General features: G+C 41.0%; 1 protein-coding gene across 1 annotated transcript in view; it reads right to left on the minus strand.

Annotated features, from left to right (window-relative positions):
- Positions 1-25673, minus strand: part of notch1b (notch receptor 1b) — a 43442-nt gene extending 17769 nt beyond the window's left edge. The window contains exons 1-19 of the mRNA XM_053610140.1: positions 25294-25673; positions 23890-23962; positions 14030-14292; positions 13476-13814; positions 11987-12109; positions 11594-11827; positions 11337-11492; positions 10967-11152; positions 9175-9288; positions 7533-7646; positions 5205-5438; positions 4954-5064; positions 4121-4313; positions 3329-3474; positions 3113-3226; positions 2156-2275; positions 1842-1994; positions 1518-1746; positions 132-333 (exon numbers count right to left, since the gene is read on the minus strand). Of these exons, the coding sequence (XP_053466115.1) occupies positions 132-333; positions 1518-1746; positions 1842-1994; positions 2156-2275; positions 3113-3226; positions 3329-3474; positions 4121-4313; positions 4954-5064; positions 5205-5438; positions 7533-7646; positions 9175-9288; positions 10967-11152; positions 11337-11492; positions 11594-11827; positions 11987-12109; positions 13476-13814; positions 14030-14292; positions 23890-23962; positions 25294-25351 (3162 nt within the window). The 5' untranslated portion in view covers positions 25352-25673. The remainder of the gene's footprint in view (positions 1-131; positions 334-1517; positions 1747-1841; positions 1995-2155; positions 2276-3112; positions 3227-3328; positions 3475-4120; positions 4314-4953; positions 5065-5204; positions 5439-7532; positions 7647-9174; positions 9289-10966; positions 11153-11336; positions 11493-11593; positions 11828-11986; positions 12110-13475; positions 13815-14029; positions 14293-23889; positions 23963-25293) is intronic.
- Between the last annotated feature and the right edge of the window lie 1092 nt (positions 25674-26765).

Consider the following 26765-nt stretch of genomic DNA (forward strand, 5'->3'; position numbering starts at 1 on the left):
CTCACGGGTTTAATATGTGTGTTAGAAAAAGAAATTAATTGCTTTCTCATTTATAAAACGTTACAACATTACTGACAAATGGTTGACTTTTCAGTGTCATCAGATTACATACTGCAGACAGAGGGTTGTACCTGGCAGTTGAAACCGTGGTAGCCATGAGGGCAGGTGCACTTGTACGTGCCATAGCTGTCCTGGCATGTGCCGCCATTCATGCATGGTTTTGAATCGCATTCGTTGATGTCATGCTGGCAGTAGTTGCCCGTGAAGCCAGCCAGACACAGGCAGCTGAATGTATTGATGCCGTCCACGCAGGTGCCGCCGTTAAAGCAAGAACTGTGTCAAATATAGCAAAGAAAAAAAATTAATAGGGTTTTGTAACATCATGTACTGTGTAAACGATGCCTATCTCAGGAATCTGTACAATCTGACCACTTTCCTCATATGGTCAATGTTTCTTGCTCTCGTTCCTGTTGCCATGACATTTAATTAAATCATACCTGTCGCGTGTTAATCCTGCCTAGCTCGGCCTATTGTTTACACTGTAATTAGGACTAATTCTTAGCAGATGCTGAATAATACGCTTTATACCACAGAGCCACTATACTGGTTGCTGGATCAGAATCTGACTGGTCAGAATTTGTTGATTCATTTTCTATAACAGCAGCTCTGACAATACCGCAATTCAAGTCACAGGTTTATATTAATGCACTCATTCTAATAGGCTATCATTTCATATATCATATATATATATAAATAATATAAAGAGAGGCTGGTGAGGGAAGGAGTATTTATAACCGCTATAATATAAGTGAAATCAGGGAACTAATCTCACAGATGCTCCACACACAGTGCTGTGCAAAAGTCTTAAGCACATGCAAAGAAACGCTGTAGAGCAAAGACACCTTCAAAAATAATGAAATTAATTGTTTCTCCATTTAAAAAATATTATAAGCAGCGGTAAACAGTAGAATTAGTGCAGTTTATAAGGAAATGAGCTGTAAGTGTTATTGAGCATCTTGCAGAAGCTGACACGGTTCTACTGGAGACTTTGACTGTCTCACTCGCTTCTTATTTTTGCAAAATCCAGCAAGCGTCATGTTTTTTGTCTGAAAAGTGTCTCTTACCACTTAATATGCTGCTTTCTTTACTGACATACCAACATTTTTCTGTAACATTTAATTTTGTGCTAGAAAACTAATATTTGGAAATCTAAAATGTTTTTTGTACTGACTCGATAACGTAGAAGTCATGAAATAAAATAAAGTTTGTACTAAAAAAAACAAGGTGCCTAAAACTTTTTCACAGTACTGTATGCTTCACAAATGTTTTTGTTGGCAAATTGCAGTGGTTTAAGAGGAATAAAAAAGGGCTGCCATGCTCATTTTGTTTTTTCCCTGTTTTTGATCCCAGCTAAAGACTTTAGTATGACAGTTTAGTTCTGTGCTGTGTAGCTGTGATTTACACATCAGAACCTGAATCAGCTCAAAAAAGAAAAGCAAATGGAGGGTGGGTTTTACCTCTCGGTGCAGTCTTGTGTGTTGGTCTCGCAATGAATGCCGCTGAAACCAGGCAGGCACGTGCAGGTGTAGCTGTTCACGCAGTCTGTGCAGTTGGCTCCGTTCTTGCATGGATTGCTCTCGCACTCGTTGATGTCCTCCTCGCATTTGGGACCACGGAATCCCAGGAGGCAAGTGCATGTGAATGTGTCTACGCCATCCTTGCAGAACCCACCGTTACTGCATGGGTCTGGGTGAAAAACACGAATGGGGGATGCATGCATCGATGAATAAGCAAGAAAGAAAAGGCCCAGAGTGTGGAAAAAGAGTAGGATACAGGCTTACTGGGCTTGCAGTTGTCAATGTCTGTCTCACAGTTGCGGCCAGTGTAGCCTGACTTGCAGTTGCACTTGTAGCTGCCGATGGCGTTCTGACAGATGGCGCCATTGAGACATGGGTTTTTCACACACTCGTTGATATCAATCTCACAGGTCTGACCTACAATAACAGGAAAGGAAATCAGCGCAACAAACATGCAACAAATGTACTTGGACTTCCTTTAAAAGCATTGGAGTATTCAATTATAACAAGCAGATCGCACGCTATTGTCGATACAACTTTTCTTATTTATTTTGCTGTGTTGCTCTGTGCTTACTAACCTTGCCAGCCTTCAGGGCACACGCATGAGAATCTCTCGTAATCTTCCGATTCCTTACACGCCCCACCATTTTTACAGGGTTTGGCACTGCAAGGGTCTAACAAGGTTTCACATTTCTCACCTGTGAATCACAAAAGACAACCCGTTTTAACACAACGCAGCTGGCTCGAATGATTCCTAGCATTTATTAGTGCACTTTGTCAGTTTGCGCTACTGCTTTTGGATCTTCCTGCAAAACAAAAACCTAAAGAACGGAACTAACCCGGAGGAAGAAGCTCTTGCATTCTTAACGGCACTATATTTAGTTAACGACACTGGATTTGGAAAAAGCCCTTTAAAGATTCGCCCCTTCTCAGAGACATTAGCATTTGATCAGTGGTGAGAAGAGCTGGGTGGCCTCACAGCCCGTCTTCCTATCTGTTTCCACGATACCAGGCCCCTACAGGAAGCTGTCAGGCCTTTCCGCCCATTGTCTTTCCATTTGCTTTTCTGTGAGAGAGGAAGCAAGGCAAACAGGAAATGTGTCAGGCTACTGTTCCCACCCAGCCTGGACCAGGACCCGCTTGTTATTCCAGCTCCAACTCGGTGTGGAAAAAAAAAAAAGGCTCTGGAAATGAACATGATTTCAGTTCGAGGCTGCGAATGATCCTGTCTGTTTTGTAAAATAATACAGAGAAAGGAAGGAATGTGGACTCTTCTGCAAACACATTCCCATACTGTTATCAGCAGCGCTTGCGTATACTCAACAGGCCAGGATGACCAAACAGGCAATCAGCTTGTGGGGAAAGGAAAAAGGAAGCGCTGTTGCTGAACCGAGCGCAGAGAACATGACCTTGGGAGCACGTTTTTCGCATCGCTGTATTTTGGAAGTGGATGAGCTAGGAAAATGTCAACGAAAACTTTGCTGAAAAATGTCAACCTCAAGATGTGGAATGATAAGAAATAATCAAGCTTGTACCAGTGTAAGGCAGCACGCAGTTGCATTTGTAGCCAGCCACATCGTCGATGCAAGTCCCCTGGTTTAAGCATGGGTTTGAAGCACACTCGTTAATGTTCGTCTGGCAGTTAGGACCTGAGAAAAAAAAAATCATGGAACCCGGATCAGTTTGACTGAGGCTACGAATGGAGCCACCACACAGGTGTATATTAGTGACATTAACTGAGCAGCACTAACCGCTGAAGCCAGCTTGGCAGGTGCACACATAACCACTGGTCATGTCCTTACAGGTGCCACCGTTCATGCAGGGGTTGGACTCGCACTCGTTGTTGTTGATGTCGCAGTTGGTGCCGCTCCAACCCGAATCGCAAATACAGTTGTAACTACAGGCAAAAAGAGGTGGAAGTGAGATATTACTGTTCTACCACTCAGTTTTGAAGATCAGAAAAATAAGTCGCTCTCAGACCTCATGCACCATCAGCACAATGACGAAAGGATTCTATCTCTAGCTGTTATCAGTGTGTGATTTTAACACTGTACTGAGAAAAGAACAAAATCCTTACTAAGAAAACTAAGGAATATGTTTTTGTAGAAGAATTGTATGTGTTCTTTAGGGAAAGGCATTTGCAAATTAAGCTCTAAATCCTTCTGTGGTTTTGCTTTACAAAAGTGTGGATCAAAGTAAACATGTAAGTGCCTCAGGTTCAGCCTGATTGCACATGGGTAGCATAAAGGTTCCAGAACATGCATGTATGCATAATTACTTTTTTTTTTGCTTCAGTACTGGAAAGTTGAATAAAACTACAAAAAAAAAAATCACACTCTCATTTTTCATGTATGACAGATTTAAACAACCCTCATTATAGTTTTGAGTGAATTTGGACTGAATGGTTTACTCTTCTTTCTTAGCACAGGACAATGTTGAAAATATTATTAACATGTTATTATATGTGACAGATGAGCTGGATGGATAGTAAGTTAAGAAAACACTGGAGTTTTCCTTTAATAAGTGAAACAAGGACATCGTACCCATTGACTTTGTCTTCGCAATGTCCATGAATGCAAGGGTTACTGAGACACTCGTTGAGTTGAGACTGACAGGTGGGGTCATGATAGCCGTCAAGGCACTGACAGGTGAAACCGTTGACTCCATCAATACACGTTCCTCCGTTTTGACAGGGGTTGATGGCACACTCGTCGATATTGATGTTACACATTTTTCCTGTGAACATTTAACGTTATGAGTAAGATGACTAACTCAGACAGAACACGTATATAAATCCATTTTTTTTCTTTTCCGACAAACTGAATCGCCTCATTCACTGATTGTTTTTTTTTTGTGCACCGGCTTTTTGCTGCCACTTGAAGCAGCGCCACCATTCAGCCGACGCGAGGCACAGCATGAAAAGGGAGGTTTCGTTTGTCGCTCTTCTTTAAAGCGCCCGCCAACTTTCCCCTTTTAAAAGATCGGCTTACACAAATCTTTCGCAAATCTTTTGTCCTTTAAAACCACCCCCCCCCCCCAACCCCCCAGATGCCTGGCAGCTCTTTCCGCTGAATGGGTAAGCAGGGGAGGTTGCATGTCGGAGCTCCAGGAGGGGGATTGGGAGGGAGTGTAAGGCAACACCGCAGCCAGACTGTGTACTCGCTGGCCAGCTGTCCCTCCACACCCTTGTTTGTGGTGAACTCACCTGGGGAGGCTTTTGTCAGCACCCATACCCCACTGCCTTTATCTGATCCACACAGGTTTAAAAAAAAAATGCAGCTCATAAATATTTCGAATATAAAATCAGTCAATAAACAGGGTTTAGTTGCACTATCATCTTAGACACGATCTGTATGTATTTCCAGAAGCAACTGACCTGTGTATCCCGGCTCGCAGGCACACTCGTATCCGTTGATCTTGTCAATGCACTTGCCATAGTCACATGGGCTGCTCTTACAGTCGTCCAGATTGACCTCACAGTTAACACCTGTGAACCAAAATCCAGTCAAGCTCTACAGCAAAAACTATTCCAAGAGACACAGTCGATGCAGTAAGCTTGATATATACATGTAAACTTTGCATCTAAACCACAGCAGACTGTAACAGAATTCCATATTACTTCCTCACCTGAGGTTCCTCTAGGACAAACACACAGGTAAGAATTTGCCCGGTCCTGACAGGTGCCTCCGTTCTGGCAGGGTTGGCTCAGACACTCGTTGATGTTGGCTTCACACAGTCGACCGGAATAGCCCAGGTGGCACTGGCAGGTGAAGCTGGCTAGGCCATCCTTACAGGTGCCGTAGTGACACGGATTGGACAGACACTCATCGATATCAGCCTCACAGTGCTGTCCTGTGTAACCTGGACCATAATAGAGAATACTTTATACTACTGTGTTTCTCAAAAACATTCATCGATCCATGCCTCCGTTCTGAGAACATTCTGTTTTTGTATACACATCTAAAATAGTTCTGTTAACATGGTAAAAGTCTGTACAGTCAATATCTCAAGACACCTACTGTACAAATCAGAGCTTATCTGTGATATGCTAAGAGAAAGCAGGTGAATAAGTTTACTTGTCAGGTATGAAAATGCCCCTGTGCACAAAGCAAGGTCCATAAAGAAATGGTTTGTCCAGCTTGGTGTGGAAGAACTCAAAGGGCCTGCACAGAGCCTCCCGGCCTTCTTGCCCAACATCAGTGCTTCATCTCACCAATGCTCACCAAAATCTAATGGAAAGCCTTCCCAGAAGAGTGGAGCAAATCCATATTAATGGCCATGGCTTTGGAATGGGATGTTCAACAAACACATATGGGTGTGGCGTTCAGGTGTCCACATACTTTTGGCCATATACTGTATGTGTATACAGTATGAGCTGATTCATGAGATTTGACAAAGGCAAATCCATTTTATCAAACAGTAAAACACTGTATAGTTATGGTTAGATTAGACAGTAGTGGACAGTTGGTTATTGTAATGATATAATAATGACAGAGGAAATAGTTTTTAATTGAATGTAAGCTTTATTACAAAGTATTCTTTTGTGGTTTAATTCAGTCCTGGTAGTACGTCTTGGGTCGTACGTTCTTCGTCATATGAGAACAACTTTGCTAAAGAGCTCGACACCTCCTTCTGAACAGAAGGGCGTGAGAAAGTTGTGAGCCGCAGCACATTTCCGTATCTTGGTGTTATATTTACATCACAAGAACTCTGGACTTCAATAAAAATAAATATATACCGAACCTGAATGTAACGTAAACATAGCATAGACATAACATTAAATTACATTGTTTATGAAACTATCTAAACTAGACTGCCTGTGTGAGGAAAAAAAGAATATGCGAGGCAGCTGATTGGTCATTTTGTTTGATAGCCGACACGGGTTGCCTGATTATGAATATTCAGATTATTGTAAAGTTTACGAAGGTGCAAAAATTCAGAATTCCAACAATCTCCATTGCAATCACAAAAAAAGGAGGCAGTTTTTACTCATTCCTAAGCCAGAGATCAATCAACTAAAAGCATTTTTATGAAGTTTTTAATTCTTTAATGTAAAGCTAAGTAAACATGAATAAATACTGAATCTTAATAAAACTAGGGGAAAAAATGCTTATATAATATAAAACTTTTATATAATATCTTATATAATATAAAACTTGTGTTAAAACTGAAAGGTTTTAACACACTGTAACTCTCTGGTTGCATTGATGGAAGGTTTTGTAATAATAATGTCTCCTATAAAGACAGGGCGTCTGCATTTAATGCAGGAAGTAAGCTAAATGTAATCCTTTTTAAAACTTAACCTAATTGTAAGACCAAATTTGCAGTGATGAGATACATTTTTAGGTATCTAGAACAAAGAACAAATGAAAAATATTTATTGTTTATGCTCATGTATGTTTACATTGTGATTTTTCAGCATAGACAGCAGGAGACTTTGCATTGTGATTGTACATTTAAGCGCTTACATTTGGAAGGTTTTTAAGCCTATTTTACACCAGAAGTGTGCGCACAAAGCATAGTTTTATTTCATATCGAGAAACACTATCAAGTAAAATGAAATATTTTTGTTATTTTGTGAGGTTTACGTAGTGGGGTTTAATTAAAATAACTAACCCTGTGCAAGAAATAAATGCTCCAGTCTCTGTTAGTTGAAGTGTCTCAGAGCTCAGTGCCTCTTTATTTCTGGCATAAAATGAACTTAAAAGGCCACAGTGATTAGCATGAAGCAACGTGTTCCCATTGAAAGCATCAAGTCCCATTGAAAGCAAAGCCAGCAGAGTGAAGCATAATATATCTGCTATATAAAATGGTCTAAAATGTAAAAGATGTAATTTAAGGCAAATGAAACATTTTAAGGAACCACACGCACCCTGTATGTGCGTAATATATGAGAAAACGCATTATTTCATTTGAAAACTGAAATAAAAAGTGTTTAACAATTGGTCTCAATACCCTCAGTGCATTGGCAGGTGTACATATTGGGCCCGTCGATACACCTGGCGCCATTTTTGCAGGGTGTGCTGGCGCACTCATCGATGTCAACCTGGCACTGGTTCCCAGAATATCCTGAGAAGAGAGGGAGGGAGGGAGGGAGGAGTGAGAAGAGGGGGGTGGACAGGGTGAGAGGGGGATGAGAAAGAAGGTAGACCGCCTTTAGGGTGAGCTCTCCAGACCACACTTGCTTCATACCACCACACTCATCTGCACAATCCCCAGCTAGGCTTCATTAACATGTCCCCATACTGCTCAATGTTTTTCCTCTCTCTCGCGCTCCCGGTTCCTCCTTTTTCAATAACTCGTCATAGGGAGGAGGAGAGGAGGTTGTTAAAAAAAAAAGAAAGGAACAAAAAAAAAAAAAAAACCTTCCAAGGCCTCCTGACCAAGGGCACCAGACAAAAGGGAACAGTCTATTCAATGAAATGCAAAGCTGCACTGGTTGCCTCCTTTGTCCTGAAGAACTTTTCCATCACAATGTGCATTCTCTCATCCTGCCTCGGCCCCCTCTTTACCTCTACACCGCCAAAAAGATCTCTGCCACCTATAACCTTTCACTATTCAGTTAGCTCATCATTCAGGATCAACAAGCAGGCCACTTATCGTTATAGTTACCTCAAAAGTACAGTCTGTGCCCAGCTTCTGCTTTCAAAACCCTTAAGTTATATTTAAAATACCCGAATATTGTCATTGTTGAAATTAGAAATTGCCATCTGCTGTAGTGTAAATAGCACCAGTGCTCATCCCAGTGGAAATTCCTTTGTCGTGGTGTTCCAGCGCTACCTAACAATCCAACGGGGATTTCCTCCAGGCCTCTAAAATGGCACATTTCAAAAAGCTCTATTGTGGTTACCATGGTCTCGCTATGTATGCCCTTCAAAAGCAACCCTGCCCTGCATTCTGAACAGTGCTCTAATTTGCATCTGAAGACAGAGTAGAGTGGCCTGGACTCCGTTCCCCAGCTTACCGTTCCTCACAACTCCCAATCACTTTGCTCAGGGACCCCCACAAGCCTCTCATCCCCTCATCACAGAATCCTCACAGCATACCTCCATTAGCCCAGTATTTATGCATGAATTCCTCTGTATCACAAATCCATTCCACCCTACAAGAAGTAGTTGCTTTTCTGTACAATAACCCTCTGATCTGCTTTTATGACATGCTTGCTACTTTACAAGCGAAATTACTTCCACTTCATTTGGGATGAATGAACAAAATAAAAGTAAAATAAATCCTTTGGAGGGAAAGCTGGAGATTCAAAGTTCAAACAGCAATGCGTGAATGAACCTTACACCTGATTATGTGATCTAACTGGAATACGTCCCCAAAGTGTTATTCGGTGACATACAAACATACTTTCACATAAACGTACTCACTTTGTTATGCCGGATACTTTTGATAAAGTCACATGGTGCAATTTTCTTTTTGAGAGCAAGTCTGCAAACTTAGTAGAAATAGATAACGTTTCAGAATCCTTCTATATGGATTTTTTTTTTTTTTTTTTTGCAATTTGGTTGGAGCTATCTAAGCCAGCCTGAGGGCAGGATTATGTTTCTCCTCTCTGTGCTGTCCAGGGGTTGAATGGCCCCCTCGTGCTTACCTTTGGGACACTCGCACTGGTAGTTGTTGATCTTGTCGATGCACTTCCCATTGTTGAGACAGGGCATGCTATCACACTCGTCTGTATTGATCTGGCAATAGACTCCCTCGTATCCTGTTAATTAGCACAGAGAGACAGGCTTAGACAGTTTTAGTCAGAGAATTCAACATGGCTTAATGATGTGATCAGATTATTTTCTCTGTCTAATATAGGGTTTTCATGATACCATAAACATATCTTACGATACTGTAGCAGCTGAAGTATCACGATACCATGCGATATTGTGTTCCTTCATTAAATCAAATCTACAAACTGAACCAAATTTACAGAAATACATAGATTTAAAAGAAAACAGATAAACCGGGCTATTGGGAAAAACTCAAGAACAATCATACAATTGGCAAGCGACTAATGAAATATGCCACATATTTCATCCATTGTTCCCTAGAGCAATGAAATCATGCAAATGGAAGTTGTCCTCAGAGTGAGAATGAACACAACATTAAGAATAAATAACTGAATTTGGAATGAACTCGCGGCTAATTTCACAGGATTCGTGCAGATGCTTCGTTATGAAATTCCAGGACTTTCAAGGACTTTTCAAGTGCTATTTTTTTGTTGTTTTCAAGGATTATACAAGAGATGTCCTTCAAACATATTCTTTATTATTTTTTTTTATTAAAAAAACCCCAATAAATTCTGGACTAAATTTCCATTTCCCAGGCATTGCTTCGTCTTCACCATAACGTCAAGATGAGTGACAGGAGCACTGTTGCTAACAACTTTCAATGGAAAATTGCTAAACGTCGCTAGATGATGTCATTCGCTATTCATATTGGTCTTTTGCATTCTGCCTAGTGTCAGCCCTTTACATCTTTTTGACAATGGCTGTGCTGTGATTTCAGCTATATGTAAAATCACTCCGAGAGAAAGCGAGAAGCGAATGAATGTGCTGCTCCTCTCTTCCGCTCACTGAACGGGGGGGGGGTCTCATGTTTGCAGGGCAGCACTGCCTACTCTCTTCTACGGAAAGTAGTTAAGGTTTGCCCAAAAAGTCACTAGATTGGTCGTTAGGTGCTTTTTTGAGGAAAAAAGGAGTCTGAAAAGTGGACCGGAGCTGTCTCTGTCAAAATGAGTGAGTGAATGGCGGAAGGAGGGGAAGGGGCTGCAGCAGGGTGTCATATTTAGAGCGAAAGGATTGTGTTCGTGTTCCGTCGAAAATAAACACTTTCAAATTATTTCGCGATTTCGTATTTATTGATTTTTTAGAATTCAAGTACTTTTTAAGCACCACTAGATAGAAAATAGCTAAAAATGGCTATTTTCAAGGTTTTCCAGTACTTACATTTCAAAAAGCCTAATTCAAGCACTTCAAGCACCTTGTACAAGCCCTGATTTTAGTATTTAGACACAGCGGTTAGCGTAACGTTAGCTCGCTTGCTAGCAAACAGAAAATCTTTCAAGATTAAAGTAAAGAATTTAGGTTAAATGTCACTAACCTTTGTGTATTCTGCAAAAGCAGTGAGACGTGTCGTTTTAGATACAGTGGCATCGGCGATATTTTGAAACTTTAGTATCGCGATACTACCGTAGTACCGGTATACCGTGCAACCTTAGTCTAACATACCAAACGGAAGACATGTAAACTGAGCCATAAATCATTATTATAATGTCAGACATTATAATGCACTGACATCTTTAGGCACACAAAAAACATACGCTATCCTGAACTACTATGTGTGTGTGTCACTGTTCACCTTAGCATGTTTACACTGACAGTTTGTTTCTTTACCTGCCATGCAGATACAATGGAAGCCTCCAATTTGGTCCAGGCAGGTAGCATCATTCTGGCACGGGCTGGACATGCACTCGTTGACGTCGAGTTCGCATCGAGCCCCTACGTAGCCCTGAAGACACTTACAGTGGAATGAGCCTTTAGTGTTCAGACACTTCCCAGCATGCTCACATGGGTTTGAACCTATAGAAAGACAATCAAAAGACTACAAGCTAATACGTCCTCTATGATAAAATTGACAGAAGCAGCGATGGCTGGTTGTGATATGAATCTAATCGAATATCTATCTATCTCGTTTATACCAGCCATCCATGCTTGGATGTAGAGTATTTTTTCCTCTCACTTTAAAATGTGTTAAAGTGGTTACCTAAGGAGCATTCATCAACATCCTGGTCACAGGCTAAGCCAAAGTAGCCTGTAGGACAGGTACAGATAGCCTTGCCATTGAGTGGGTTGGTGTCACAGTTTGAGCCTTTCTGACAGGGGTTACTAATGCAAGCATCATCCAAGTGACACAGCAAACCTGGATTAGATGGAAATTAAATGGTTAATAATATACAGTAGTATATACCTAAAAATATACACAATGTATGAACGCAAAGTGAAATGTATAAAAATACAGACCTGTGCGTCCAGTTGGGCATTCGCAGAAAAAGGACGCTACGCGATCATGACACGTTGATCCTGTGTGGCAGGCGGCATCAACGCAATCATCGATATTCTTGCTGCAGTCATCACCTGACCAGCCATTGACACACACGCAGTTGTATCCACCTTGAGTGTTGAGGCAAGTGCCACCATTCTGACAGGAGTTGGGCATCAGGTCGCACTCATTGACATCTTCGGTACAGAACTGACCTATCAGGGAACACAAGACCCAGAAGACCCATGATACACATGCTAAATGAATCCAACCAGAGTTAGCAAGCTAAAGCCATCTTGTGATTGTGGCTCTTTAGAAACACTGTAATTTGTCACAGAATACAATGACGCACAATAAATGTGTAGGATTCGTACCGGTCCATTCCGGTTTGCACTGGCAGTTATAGGTGTTCACCCCATCTACGCAAGTTCCTCCATTAAGGCAACGATGGTCTGGACAGTCGTCGATGTTCTCCTCACAGTTTTGGCCGCTGAAACCTGCGAAGATGGATGTTACTTCTTTACTCAACATGCTTAAGTATTTTGAGTTTGTTCATTCGACTAGTGGAAGGAAAGGAAAGATTAAATTCAAACATTCAACGTTTCCACAGTTTATTTTGTTGGATGTTGAATATTGCTGGTAGCTTTCAAATACCTGTTAGCTTTAACGAAGGGATACAGTGTTTGTGAAACCCACTGTTACACACTAAAAGTGTGGTTAATGGTCTTGTGGTCGACCGTTTTCTTTTTCTGGGAACAATGGTAGTGCCAGGTCTCAAGTCAGAGACACCAGCGACAGCAGAGTCAACTGACAATAACCACAGTTTCCTTTGACTTTTACAGCAGTTATGAAACATTCCTGATTTACTATTCTTTATATCCTCATATCAGCGGTATATGAGCAAATAGTACAGAATTTGTTACTTATTTTTGGAATCCTGAATGAATTGAGTGAGGAGGATAAAGCCTACATGCTATCTACTATCACTATCGTTTTGAGTTCTGCATGGCTTTACACTAAGTCCACTTTGAATTAAATGTACACTTGTAATTTGCCCAATTTCACCATCAATCTTAGGTTTTCTGAGTCATGGTCACCCATGTAGTTGGAGAACTTATAAGGACAACAGCCAGTGACAGAGCTAGGGGGGAAAAGGATAAGACATGCCAATAAGTAGTATACACAAGGAGTAGGCAGCAGAAATGCAGACAGATTGGAGAACTCTGAGAATGATGTTCCTCAACCACATTTTCACATCTTGTACACTTTGTTTGTACATAAACTAACAATAAGTTAGATAGAACTTAAGTTAGATAGAAGATAAATAGTTAGAACAAGTTCAGCCAGGAAAAAAAAACAAAACAGAACATGCTCTCTGATTTTACTATCTACAGTATTGGGATCTTATCATGCTGTATAGTTTGGCCATCTTGAGGGAAACTGTATGAGTTTCTGAGTATGTGGTAAGACCCACGTTTCCATGTCCTCTTAATCCAGAGACAACACCGTGAGGACACTGACCCTCAGACACTTCCTCATGATAAGCGCTAATGCTTTCCTGCTGACCAGTTCACACACACACAGGGTGAACTTGCATCATGCTGACGAGAGGACATGTTGGGAGAGCCAGCCTAGATAAAGTCTCACACTGGTGGAAAACACTGACACTACAACGTGATTATAAAGGCCAGTTAGCGCTTATAAATCTCTAGTGTCAGTGTTTGACAGTGACAGCAGGCTGCTATCATTTGTCTTGTCCACAATGAATAAAAACTAACCAAAAAAAAAGCTAACACTGCCAATGGAGACTCAGTTTCTTTGGCTAGAAATCAGCAACGCATAAATAAGATCATGCTTTCCTACCCGGCAGACAGGAACACTCGTAGTTTGTGTCTCCGATCTGGACGCAGGTCCCGCCATGATGACATGGTGATGGGTTGCAGGGCTGGTACAGAGTCTCACAGTGTTTCCCCGTGTACTCGGCTGGGCAGTTGCAGCGATAGGTGCCCACTTCGTTCACGCATACACCGCTGTTCTTGCAGGGAGATGGGAGCTGAGCACACTCGTTAACATCTTGTTTGCAAGTCTCGCCTGAGAAGAAGGGCGTGCAGGTGCAGATGTACTGAGAATCAAATATACTGCACTGGCCTCCATTGGCACAAGGGTTTGAGGCACAAGGGTCAGCCTGCTGGCAGTTTTTACCTGTAAAAATGGAACAGTATATAATAGGAGGATAATACAATAGGAATAAATGTGTATATATATATATATATATATATATATATATATATGTATATATATAGGAATACAATGGTAGAAATTGAATCTGTAGATGTTATACTCCCTCGGTTGCCTGATTTGGAGATTAGGTATTTACTGTGAGAAAATGTATCGTTTACAAAATAACACATTCTTACCAGTCCAGCCTGGAGAACATTTGCACTTGAATGTGTGGACACTGGTCAGCTCACACGTCCCTCCATTTCCACACGGGGAGCTTCGGCATGGGTTGTCAGTGGGAGTGAGGCATCGTGAGTCCATGTAACCCAATGGACAACGGCAGACATAGTCCACTTTGTTTTCACGGATATTTGCCTGGCAAATGCCTCCATTCCAGCAAGGATTCGACAGGCAAGGGTTGGAAAACTGACAAGCCGGGCCCAAATATTTGTCAGGACACCTTAAAAAAAAACAGACCACAAGTCAGTGACAAAAATGCTCGGTTGATAAATTACATAAAATATAAACATAGTTAGTGGATGACATGAGCAACGCTGCTTTTGTTTGCTATTCTTCCCGTAGGATCCGTGATTTTAAGTGTGATTTTAACTTTGTAAATTGGTACTTGGCAACTGATCATAACGAACTGTTAATCCAACTGCTGTAACATCGTAATGTGAAAGCGAACAGATGATTACTTTGTCTAACAAATCTGTATGACATTAAATGTACAGTTTTAACAGTGTCTATGAAGGAAGCCCTAAACAACCACAAAAAGGAAAAGAAAATTATTACATGGCCACTGAGGTTAAAACCAAAATGGTAGATGGGCAGTGAGGTTGCAATTTCCCTCATACACACACACACACACACACAGAATCATGAATGTCTGACAACCAGCTAAATAATGTGTATATGCCATATACAGCAAAATATTGCTTCTACAAAGGCTTGATATAATAAAAATAAAATTGGCCCTTGAAGCATAAACCACAAGCATAAATCATACTTGCTATGGATTCACACATCTGATATTTATTTTATCTAATAAGCAAAACATCAAAATTCATTCAACTGTTTGGCATTCTGGACCACATCAATAAACCATCACAATTATTTCAGCTACACTGTACCGATCTGAAGCTATAAACTGTCAGGTAAAAAAAAAAAAAATCTCTTCAACACAAAATGTAAAAAAAAATTAAACATTTTTAATATCATGGGTTTCCACTCAGCTCATTGTAAATTCTGGCTTGTACTTCTATAATCCTGCTTGAAACTGCTGCATGAAAAGCACCAATCATCATCATCATCATCTCTTAGTAGGAAATTTCTGCATGCCTCAGCATTTTTGTACCATCCATTCACTCAAAGGACAAGGCAGAGCCTATACCAGAGTCTTTGAACCCTGGGCTAACATTATCAGGACTTCAAAGCCCCCTTCCACCTCCTCAATAGCATGTATTCTTCTACAGTAGAAGCTCATCCAAACATCAGTCAAGAGCTAGGGGCACAAAGGGATGAACAGCAAGCACTGCATAAAAAAAGAAAGAGCCAAACAGACTTCGTAACAGGGACTGACTTGGGCATACGCTTTCGTCTGATTTTCCTGGGTGACACAAAGAGGGTGCTTTTCCCTACTACGCCAATGTTGAAACAACCTTTCTTTAACATCGAAACCACACCACTGGTGAAAAGCTAAGCATTGTCTTTAAAGCCTGGGGGCAGGCAGTACAAGTTCCCAGTGGTTTGGCCTCTGATCACAATAGGGTCTCTAGCCTGGAGGGAGTGGTAGTGTTTTTACTGTTTTTCGATCAGGATTAGGATGGCCAATAATATTATCAAGGAAAAGAAAACAAGGGATTGAAAACCAGGTATGGCAGATCCGTTAAGAGCACAGTGAGAACTGCACTCCATCTGCTTCTGCTACCTTTCCTGTCGTTGTCCCACTATCAGTTCCCCCGCACCTATATGGAAGCTACTGTTATAAAACTAACCATGGTTTTTGATGCAATTGAAAATCACAGTCGAACCGTGGTTATTAATTATGATATTTTTTGTTATCATGCTTACTAACATAAGTAGCCAAGGTGTCTCATTGCTTAAGGCTTTTTGCTACTGAATGGACATTTAGGAGTTCAAATCCCATTTCCACCAAGAAGCCACTGTTAAATCCATAATCAAGGCCCTTAAGCTGTCAATCATAGAAGTGACAGTGGTGGTCTGTGCTCAGGAGCCTGCATGGTAGAGTATGCTCAGGCTTTCTGAAGCTGCCTTCGGGAGCAGGTGCGCATGTTAATGAGAGCACGACAGCTGCTGGTCCTAGTACACTCCCCCACTCTCCACTTCCCTCCTGGAATATGGCGGCAGAGGCTGAAAGTCCCTGAATAGTGTCCCTGCTGAAAGGCTCCATGAGAAGGGCCATTGTTCGTGCTGCCATTCAAGAGTCAGGCTGAACGCGGTTTGGTCGCCTGCATCCCCTCTGAGTGAGCCTTCAGTTATCAAACCTCTCCTTTCCCTCCCCTGCCTCCTTTCCCTCTCCTTCACTCATTTTCAGATCCTGGGCATGTCATTTTAAACGCCTTCCCGCCAATTTGCTGTCACCAGTCTTGGCGAGGGTTTGCTACTCGTGCCATCTCTAGTCTCCCTAAAGTCTCCTGTTCTCGTCACTTTGCAATGTGGACAGAGGTCACTATCCTTGACCAAAAACTCATCAGCCATGGAAACTGGAGAGAAATGTGAAGCTATAACTGGTAGCCAAAGTCAGAGATTTAATTCTTTCACAGTTTTAACCTCATACTAAACTAAACCAACCATGTCAAGTTGGATAACAGGTTAATACAGGAAGTACACCTGCTGGAAGTGTTTGGGTATTGGTAGGTCAGATCATGCCGCTACTTTGGACATCCCACTAATGTCATTGATGGCATTATTCTTCCAAAATGATCAGTTTGGGGTTTTGCCTTTGTAGTCAGCTTTATAAGAAAGATCACAGTTTAATAAATTTCTTTGTCAAGAGCTTTAGGAGACATGACTCTATGTTCCACAAAGCAAACAGTCCCAGCATGTCTGTAACGAAAGATATGATGGCTGGTTTAAGGGTTTTTGCAGACAGTCTGAGGGAAGGAGCCTGGTAAGTGAGGAATGTAACCGTTTACACAAAAAATTCGCCCCAGCCTGCGTCCCCATCCCTGACAGCACTTCTCAGTGGAGACTGCTGGCAGCCGCACTTCACAGAGCCCAGCGAAAAATCACACCAGCTTTGAAAACTCTGCTGGTGCTTGCCCAGCCTGGCAAACAGTTCCACGCCTCATGGGAATGACAAAAGTCAAAACACATGAATGCACACAGTCATCCCCTCTATGAGTTCTGTTAATAAAACACACATAAATGGAAGCGCACAGAAGAGTCGAGCAAAAAACTTTGGCGGTTTGGTCTTTAATTTGGCAAAAGCTTGTCAGGTTGTTGTCAGCACAAAATCTGTCTTTGAAAGACAGTGAATATGGTTCGGGTTAGAGACCAAAGGCATTCGAATTGTATTCTAAATGGAAAATAATTGTGGTTGCACACAAATCATACACAAGTTTTTCATAAAAACAAAACAAACTCATCAAATCAGACATGGTGTAAACAGCCGTGATTTATTTGACGCTGTTTGGCCAGACAGTGACCCTACTAATGTTATTCAATCTTTACTATGCACTAAAAAGAAATCTTTGTCCTCTGGCCGGTGATGGGATTCCTTTTCTATGTGGCCACCCGTAGCCCATGACAACAGGTCTTTGCCAGTGCAGCAATGTGCGGTCAGGCTAGAGCAGATGTTTTGCTGACACCTGACCTCTTAACCAGATGAGATACAGGGGGGTTTCCTCCCCCAAGGCCTAATCTGCCATCTGCCATCATGAGGTCGTACAGTGGAGGAGGCTCTGTCTCACACATGGAGTCAAACCCTAACTCGGATTTCCTTTCACGGCTGAACTCCTCTTTTCGAATAGGGAGGAAATGTGTGTGCCGCTTTAATGAAACTGCTCAAAGTTCAGTCCGTTTCTTCATTGGTGCTGATAAACACTGTAAACGTTGATTTGTGCTGATGGTTATGGTGGTGCCATTACTACTGACCTGGAATTTTCATGCCTTAAAGCAAGACTAGAATAACCCTTTTAGTTTGGTAGTAGTTTAGCCCTCTTCAAACCCTCATTTCCTGCATTTGGGTGTCTAAACACCTTGTCTGATCTTTAGGAAACGATGGCCTCAGGCTCCCCTGCACGCTCTGTAATCACTATGGGATGCCTGATCTTCCAAGACCACATCTGTTGGTATTCATTAGAGACATGCTTGTTTATCCCTAGTACTGTAGGACCCCATGGGAAAGGCCCGCAATTCCAGGGATAAAGCAAGAAGCAGGCATTAGAAACTCTATACTGACCTAATGAGTGTTACTCATGATGGTTTTGCAAGTCTGGGAACTATATTACTACATGTCCTTCACAAACACCCTGGACATAGAGCTGCATTGGACATTTCACAAGGAGACTTTATCTCCAATATGCAGCATTTCTTTTTTCACATAGCTTCACAAGAATTGCAAACGGCATGTGGTATTTCTTGAGGCAGCTGCCACTGCTACAGCTGAATGGCTTAAACCACAGACAGTAGATATGTATTGTGTGGTACCTAGCAGCATGAATACCTTGATAGTGATCGCTTGTAATGCAATGTTCCACAGACAGATGGCTCAGGTCAAAAGCATCAAATAAAAACAACACGGCTGATTTTTTTTTTTGCTTGGCCAGCTGTGCATACAGAACTTGATCCGCCACACTTGGCTGTTTGAGAACGTGTGATCAAATGTTTCGCAGAACACAATGTAAGCGTGACCATTTGTATCACATTTATACATCAAGACGCAAAAATTTACCATAACGTACATGCTAAGTGATTCTGACACTAATGCCTCGTTTAAGACGTTGGCTTTCTCTAGTGATATGCTAATAGGCTCGACCTTCTAGCCCTCCCTGGCTCTGGAAGTGCATTTCCTGTATTTGAATGCAGAGGGGAGCACAGAGGAACTCATCCTTGACCCTGTAAACAAAGCTCGCATTGAAGCATCTGAGCAAAGACAAGAGGGTGCTTTCATACAGTACTTATCATAGATGGCCATGGACCAAAATAGTGACTGCTTTGATTGCTTACCCACGCATGCCGTTACTTGAAAGTCACCTTTGTTAGGCTACATTAAACAAATATATTTAAGTTAAAGATGTACAGACGTGTATTTTACAGCTGCTGACATGCTTGCCCTTTAAACAGTGTGACTGATCAAAATATATCAAGCTTAGTGTCAGAGGTTCAATAAATACGTCTGTATTTATTGACATCTAGGTAGTTTCTCATGAAATGTCAAACACTCTAACATGACTCTTCATACACACAACTGTTCAAACCTTTTGAATGAGTAATTTAAACCAATAATTTCTTCATCTTCAGTCATTCATTCTCAGAAACGGCTTTATCCTGGATAGAATTGAGGTGGAGCAGGAGCCTATCCCGTGGGAGAAATCTGGAGAACCCAGAAGAAACTATGCCTGAGAAATCATGTGCAACATGCCATCGTCCTGTTGTGCCACCTAACTATTGCTGATTGATGATATTATCGCCTGTGGCTTTTGAGGGGGGGTGTTGAGAATGGGGCGTGGCCAGACATATGTAATGCGTGCTGTGTACACGTTATGTCATTACAATGGAAAAGACCACTGTAAGCTGGTTACGAGTCGGCTGTAGCTGCAATTGCTGGCGTTTATTCAGTTTAAATACACATGCATGTGCTCTGTGGTGAAGATACTTATTAAATTTTTGTTTGGCAAAGTAGCCCTGATAAACAACAAACTGTTTCATTTTCTACATTTAAAACCCCGTTCACATTTTGCGAGCAAAGACATCCACGTCTTTATCTGTTTGGCAAGCATGGACTAGGGAAGCTAAGATGCATCGAAAAAAGTTGTCTTGTTGCTTTGCTCCGAAGTCAGACAGCAGATTATTATGGTTCGTACAGGATACAAAATAGACAAAAAGGAAACTAATATTACGAGATACAACACAATTTGTTTTTGCCGATCTGAAAGCGGCAGACACCACGTTTTCTGACAGACATTTAAATCGTCCAACTTGATAGCCATCGTGATTGTTGGACTCTACTGGCGATTCCCGATACTACTGTCAAGCGTCCCAAGCCTAGAGGAAACACACAAACACAGGGAGAGCGTACAGAGCTCTTCTCAGACAGAAACCTGAGCTCAGGATTGAAGGGGCAACACTACATGCGGTATCACCGTGTCACTGATGTCCTCAACAATATAAAACATAAACATAATAGGTTTAAAAATGATTTATGGGCTCCCAAGATGTGAGATCGGGAGTTTGAATTCCAACAGGCCAAAAGAGCAAAACTGTCTGGGCGAGAGCGATTGAATACTCTCTTTCCCCTGTCAATCAGCGAAACGCTTGGACACGAGCTCATGTATGCGGAAGAGGGCAGATAGTGCTTCCCTCCGAGTGTGTTATTCTGCCCCGTGAGGAAACATGAGCAGCAGTTAGGATAAAGGGAGTTGGCTGGCTTTACATGTCTCACAGGAAACACATGTTAGCCTTCACCCTTCCCGGTTGGTAGCTGATAGAAGAGAGCCGGCTCGTGGGTGGAAGTGGGAGAAAAATGGAGGGGGAAGAAAAAAATTTTGTAGAAAGCTATAAAAATGAAGAAATTGTATGTCCCCAGAATATTGTATAGAGCTGTTATTACTGATGATTTTAAAACGACTTAGAACACTACTTTACTGAACACTGGGAGGCAGGATCCAAGTTAACTGTATTTCTTTTATATTTGTATATTTTAATGACTGATTGATGTGACACCAAACTACTCTGTTATTATGTCTGAAAGAGTATTATAGGTTACATAACAGGAGCATTGTTATGTAGGTAATTGTAGGATAATTGTCATATCCTATTTAAATACAAAGGGAAATTGTCATATCCTATTTAAAGACAGCTTTTTCTATGACTAATCTGTATTCAAATTTTTCAAGTTCGAGGCATGGGCATTTTTGTTGGTTGCTCTCGGAAAGCTACACACCATCAATAATGACGCAAAATTAATGTTTAGAAATCCTCATATTTGGAAAGTGATGATCAAATCTAGAGTCAGCTAATTTGTGGAGAAATTAGAAATAAATGTATATAAAGAAAACTCTGGTGCCTGGGTTAAAAAATTATTTTTTAGTTGTGTGTTATATTCTGAATTCTTTTTTAAAATAAAGCATTGAATAAAATATGACCACGCTTTTAAACAGTCGTTCAATATACTGAAGTATCAGTTCATCACCAGAACATAATAAATAACCAGAACATTATTTATTCTCAATCAGGAAACACAGAACTTTAAAATGGCTTTATCACTAGAGATTCAGAAGTGACATCTGTTGTGTAGTGGATCCACCAGCCTTCTAAACACATTAACCCTCACCCAGTCTTTGCAACTGGATCTAGACTTCATCCTTGCTGAGAAAAGCTCATAGTTCTGTAGAGCAGAAGCCTGGTTAGCTTTCTGAGGTGTCAGGTGCATGCCAGGTTGAGGTTCATCAACTGTTCTACATCCCCTTGAAGCCCTGCGTCTTTCATCTCCTTATCGGATACTAAGCTCGTTTCGTCCAGCCATTTCTCCCTTGTCCACTGCTGTAAAATCCAGCTCTTGAAGCTGCTTTCCATTACTCTCAGCAAGGCAGATGTTTGGCTTTGTCCAGGCTTCTGAGATAGCACTGCCTCGCTAAGCACCAGAGACTGAGCACCAGATTTGTGGCCTTGGCATTCCTGGCACAGTTTGTAAAGCATGACCTCTGTATCTCCACATTGTTGTATAAGACTGGCTGAAAGACACCTCATCTTACAGCATTGACAAAAATGTTGGCTTGCTTTGCTAGAGAAAAGTTACCAAAAAAAGTGCCTGTAATACCACAGTTTCTATGTTTCACAAAGTAGTTTTTGTCCGGAAAATGCAGTAAAACGATGCTCATAAGCTGTATGATCAAAACAGCCATTGGCAAAACCTCACCCCTGTACTATTTTATAGTCTATTCATGAATGTGCAAATAGCTGTAATGACCCCTTTAAGCAAGTGTCAGAACAATTTGCCACACACATCATGCTGGCGCTCAAGGGAGAAATAAGCAAAATCACATGTTTAGGAGCTGTAAGAACTTACCAAACACTTCATTACAGCATGTGGCTGGTTTTATAAAACAAGCATGCCATACAGCTGTCAAATCAAAAGCCTGACATTTGCATTATACTATAGTAACATTTGCTTTCATTTCATTATTCCCGATTGTGATCCACCATTACAGCAAAGACAAACTTTCAATGTCAAATTCCAACAAACGTGCACGTGCCCACATAGTAAAGCTAAACCAAATGCTATGAGTATAATGACTGTTCCCAAGCATTTTCAAAGCGTGCACAATGGACTCATCTGATAGCAGCATGGGGTGGTCAAAACTGACCTGTGAACTTGCTGCTTGTGAGAGCTGGACAGACACGCTGCAGGCCCAGTGGCCCGTCCACTCTGTGCAGTCGAATAATACACACCAAACAGCGGACATGGTAACCAAGCATCTCAGGGCGGGAGGAGCAGCCCTCGTCCTATCTCTATGCTTAATTAGAGGAGTCTGAGGGTATCCGGCCACAATGGTCGCTTTGTGGCTCAACTGAGGCAGGGAGACTGCCAGACAGAATTAAGACATGGCCCCAAGCCAGCATGGCCCCATGAGAGAACGGCCCTCTAAAGGAGGCCGCAAACATTGCCGCGGTCCCTATTTCAAACCAGTCACGCTGATAGCTTGCTGATAACGAGAAAGAAGACACTACTACACTCGGCCAAACTCCCTGAAACTCAAGACCACGTTTGTATCTCAATTGTGCACAGATAGAAAAAACAATCAAAAGTTAGCTCCAGTAAGAAATGAACTCACAGCCAGTGGCAATTTCATAACAACCCCCCCACCCCCAATTCTAATCAGGAGAGTGAAGGTATGTGCTCTAGGGCGGTTCGCTTTTTATATTCGTCTGCTCAATTGTTGCCAATTATGAAAACATCCAGTCCAATTACACTCTGCTGCCATCTGTCCCTCTAATATAAATCAAAGAATTGCTATTCAAAATGGGACAAAACACCCAAGCGAGGATAGGGGTGTGTGGGGTGGGGGGTATAGGCATTCTGGGAAGCCTGACACAGATTAGTCACACAGAATTAATCTAGATGGGAGAACAATGGATGCTGAGTTTCTGGCAAACCCCAGCTGTCGTTTCATAAAAGAAAAGAGAAACAAGATTTGGGGCTTAGAGCGTCTCTGAGACTTCTGTTAGACAAGATGCACAAATAGCAAGACAAGAGAAAGCCAAATTTCCCTCCCTTTATCAACATCATCACCATCATCCTCTTCATTGGCTGGTGTGGACCATGGCTTCTCTTCGAGAATGTGCGTAAGCATTACAAAAGCATGGGGGTTTAGGTGTCAGGTAGGGCCTTGGTCTAAAAGCGGTATTTAGGCATGCCATCACACATTTTTCCCGATTGCCAGGGTACACGCTCAAGGAAAAAGGGTGCTATTCGTTGTCTCAGGGATGGTGTACACTTTTTTGTGCTTTTAGTATGTATCTTTCACCTACAAATATATACATATAGTACCTTTAAAGTTTTACCCTATAAACTAATTACCATAATTACAGTACATTTATGTACTTTAAATCATTTTAAAGGTACACTATATCCACATTTTTCAGAGACAGATGCTTATTAAAGGTACAAAAGATAGGTACAACCCCAATGAAAATGAAAGCTACAATTTAGTACTATTCTTCAACGATTCTATATCAGTAATTACTGTCAAACTAACAACATAATAAGTCTACTCATCGAAAGCATCAAACAAGAGGTCCAATATTGGTGCGGTACAACTGGCAGGCTTCGTGCTCTCAATGTTTTCAACACACAGAGATTCAGACTCACTTGCATTCTCCTCTTCCATCTGCAGTAGCCACACACGTACCTCCGTTTTGGCATTTCTCAGAACATTTCAGACCTGTAAGTACAAGAATGTCAGTAAGACAATGCCTTGCACAAGCTGATACAAATACAAAATTTCATATACATGCCAAATTCCCAAGCTTACTTAAGAGAAAGAAGACAAAAGACGTAACGACGGTATTTGTTTTCCTCCAAGTGCCAACGAATTTTCATTTATAAGTAAATGAATGCTTTCAACTTGTTGGAGAGAAACCAAAATGCCGTGGATCGAAGCCCACAGAGAGAAAAAGGGATGGGGTAAAAGTGTGACTCCTAACACCTTGAAGAGATGTTTGGTGGCAGGAGAGCCTGAACCCAGCATTGCTCGAGTCCTTCTTCAAACTTCAGCTGCTCTCCAGAATGAGGCTATTTTTGGTTGTTAACACAGACCTGCTAAACCATTTCTGCGAAACTTTACCTAACTGTGCTAACGTAGCTTTACTGACTATCTATCTATCTTATCTATCTATCTACACTCAGAAAAAAATGAACTGTTTTGTACCCTTGTTCTTTTGCCAAGAAAAATGTTAGCAAAGTACTTTCCAAGCTTTACTCTATACGGTAATTACGGTAAACTTTAAACCTTTTAAAATGTACACAATATCTAGCCTACATTTCCCAGTGGGAGACACATAGCCTATTAAAAGTACAAAAGATAAAGGTACCAACCGGGCGACTACACAAATACACTTTAGTACCTTTTCTTCTGAAAGTGTACATATTTAGTTAGCTGTGTACTTCTCTAGTTCTCTTGTTTACGGCTAAACAAGTTGTTTACGCGTCAACGAAGTTACACTGTAACTCTTTTTTTTAAATTATTATTATCATTTTTTTGTTGTTATTAATTTTTAAAAAAGCTTAATATCTGGTAAGTTCTTATGTTATTAGTTATTAATAAGATATTAACGAGCAGCGCGTTACAGAGTCTAACAGTTAGCTGTACTGTAGTCTACACCATTAACCTGCAGTGAAGCGGCGCCTGTTAGGGAACCGTTATGTGATTTACACTGACTCACCTGATGCTCAGTGTGTGTATGAAGTGCTTTTTATTAACTATACATTTATATAGATACCTTCCACACCATCTGGAACTTTTTATAGTCCATTTTAAAAACGTTTTAAAGTCAATCCCAGCGTTGAGTGACTTTCATTCTGAGAGCAACAAGTGGGTTTCTACTGATACTGGGCTATTTTCGGTTCTTCTTTATTGTTGATTTTTGTTTTGTTTTTTTATCCGCACTTCATAATCCTGGTAAGTTTCAGATTTTCATTTAGCTATTTATTTGATGTGCACTTTGTAAATAACAGAAACAGGCATGTTTTTTTTTTTTCGGCGTGGCGTCTTACCATGTGTCAAAGCAATCAGCGAAATCACAGGAATCAGGTTCACGAGGAAAAGATGCATTCCTTCTTATGGAGCTGTACGATTCCGCGCGTTAACATAGATCCAACATTTGTTTGGTTCGAAGGGGAAAAAAACCACACACACACACACACACACACTGAGATAGAGACAGAGAGAGATAGAGAGAGAGAATACAGAATTATATCCAGATATGGCGCTTTTCTTCCTGTTCCCCCGCAAACTGCGCGCGCGTGTGACCTGGCCTTAGCAGTGTCAGTGAATGGGATTCAAAGCTCCCTCCGCCTCTACACTTTTTACAACAGCTATTCATCTGCTCTCCTTTACTCCACACACACACACACACACACACGGAGGCAGTGGGAAAAACACGCCCCTTTCACGCGCGTCGATCCGTTTAAAACGCAGAAGCGGGAAATAGATGGGAAAGGATTTCAGGTTTTATTGTCACGTGGTTAGGAGCAGACAGTGTACAGTATGCAATGAAACTCTTATGTGCAACATTACACCAATAAACATAAACATTAATTTTTCTACTGTAGCTTATTCATATTGTTAATTGATATTGTACAGTTAGGGTACTAGTTAGTTTTGGGTGTTGGGATGGTAAATGTCGTTTAACCCTTGTGCCTGAATTAAAAAAGTTACTCTCAGGTCCATAAAGGACAAAAATGTTAATGTCCAAAAACTGTCATAGAAATATTATATAGGCAATTCATATTTTTTTCCACTTTCACTGCCTTTTTTTTTTTTTTTTTTTTTACCAGCATCAGTTCTGATCATAATTACCAAACATCAGAATTGTAACTCTTTAAATGCTGGTTTGTTTATATGATGCCACATATGTTTTTTTATATATATATATAAAAAAAAGAAAAATGATAATTATTTTCCATATATTAAATGCTAAGCAGAATTTTGTTCTTTGGTTATTACAGTCTTTGATATGTCAGTGATTAACAACAACATTAATGTTGATGTGTTCATATTTTTTATGCAGTGTCAGATTTTAAAAAACAAAACCTACCACTCAGGTTCATAGAAGACAAAAATGTCCATGTCAAGAAACTGTCATAGAAATATTATATATTAATATTTATTCCATTTTCACTGACTGCAATTTTTTTTTTTACCAGCATCAACACTGATCATAATTACCAAACATTCATTCATTTTCAGAATTTTAACCCGTTAAATGCCGGTTTCTTTACAAAATGAAAAATCTTCTAAGCTCAGAAACCTTATTTGACTCATATACATGGGGTGGGATTTGTGATTTCCAGTACAATATCATTTCTTTCTTTCAAACTGTTCACACACACACATACAATTTTCTGTACACACAAACAAACCACAACTCTGATATCCATACAAACACAAACACCCACATAATTATAGCTGCATCATTTATTCAGTTGGTCTGCAATGCTCTATAATACAGCAGAATCAGAAAAAA

Source organism: Ictalurus furcatus, chromosome 22, assembly GCF_023375685.1.
Source record: "Ictalurus furcatus strain D&B chromosome 22, Billie_1.0, whole genome shotgun sequence".
In the NCBI taxonomy this organism is placed as follows: Eukaryota; Metazoa; Chordata; class Actinopteri; order Siluriformes; family Ictaluridae; genus Ictalurus; species Ictalurus furcatus.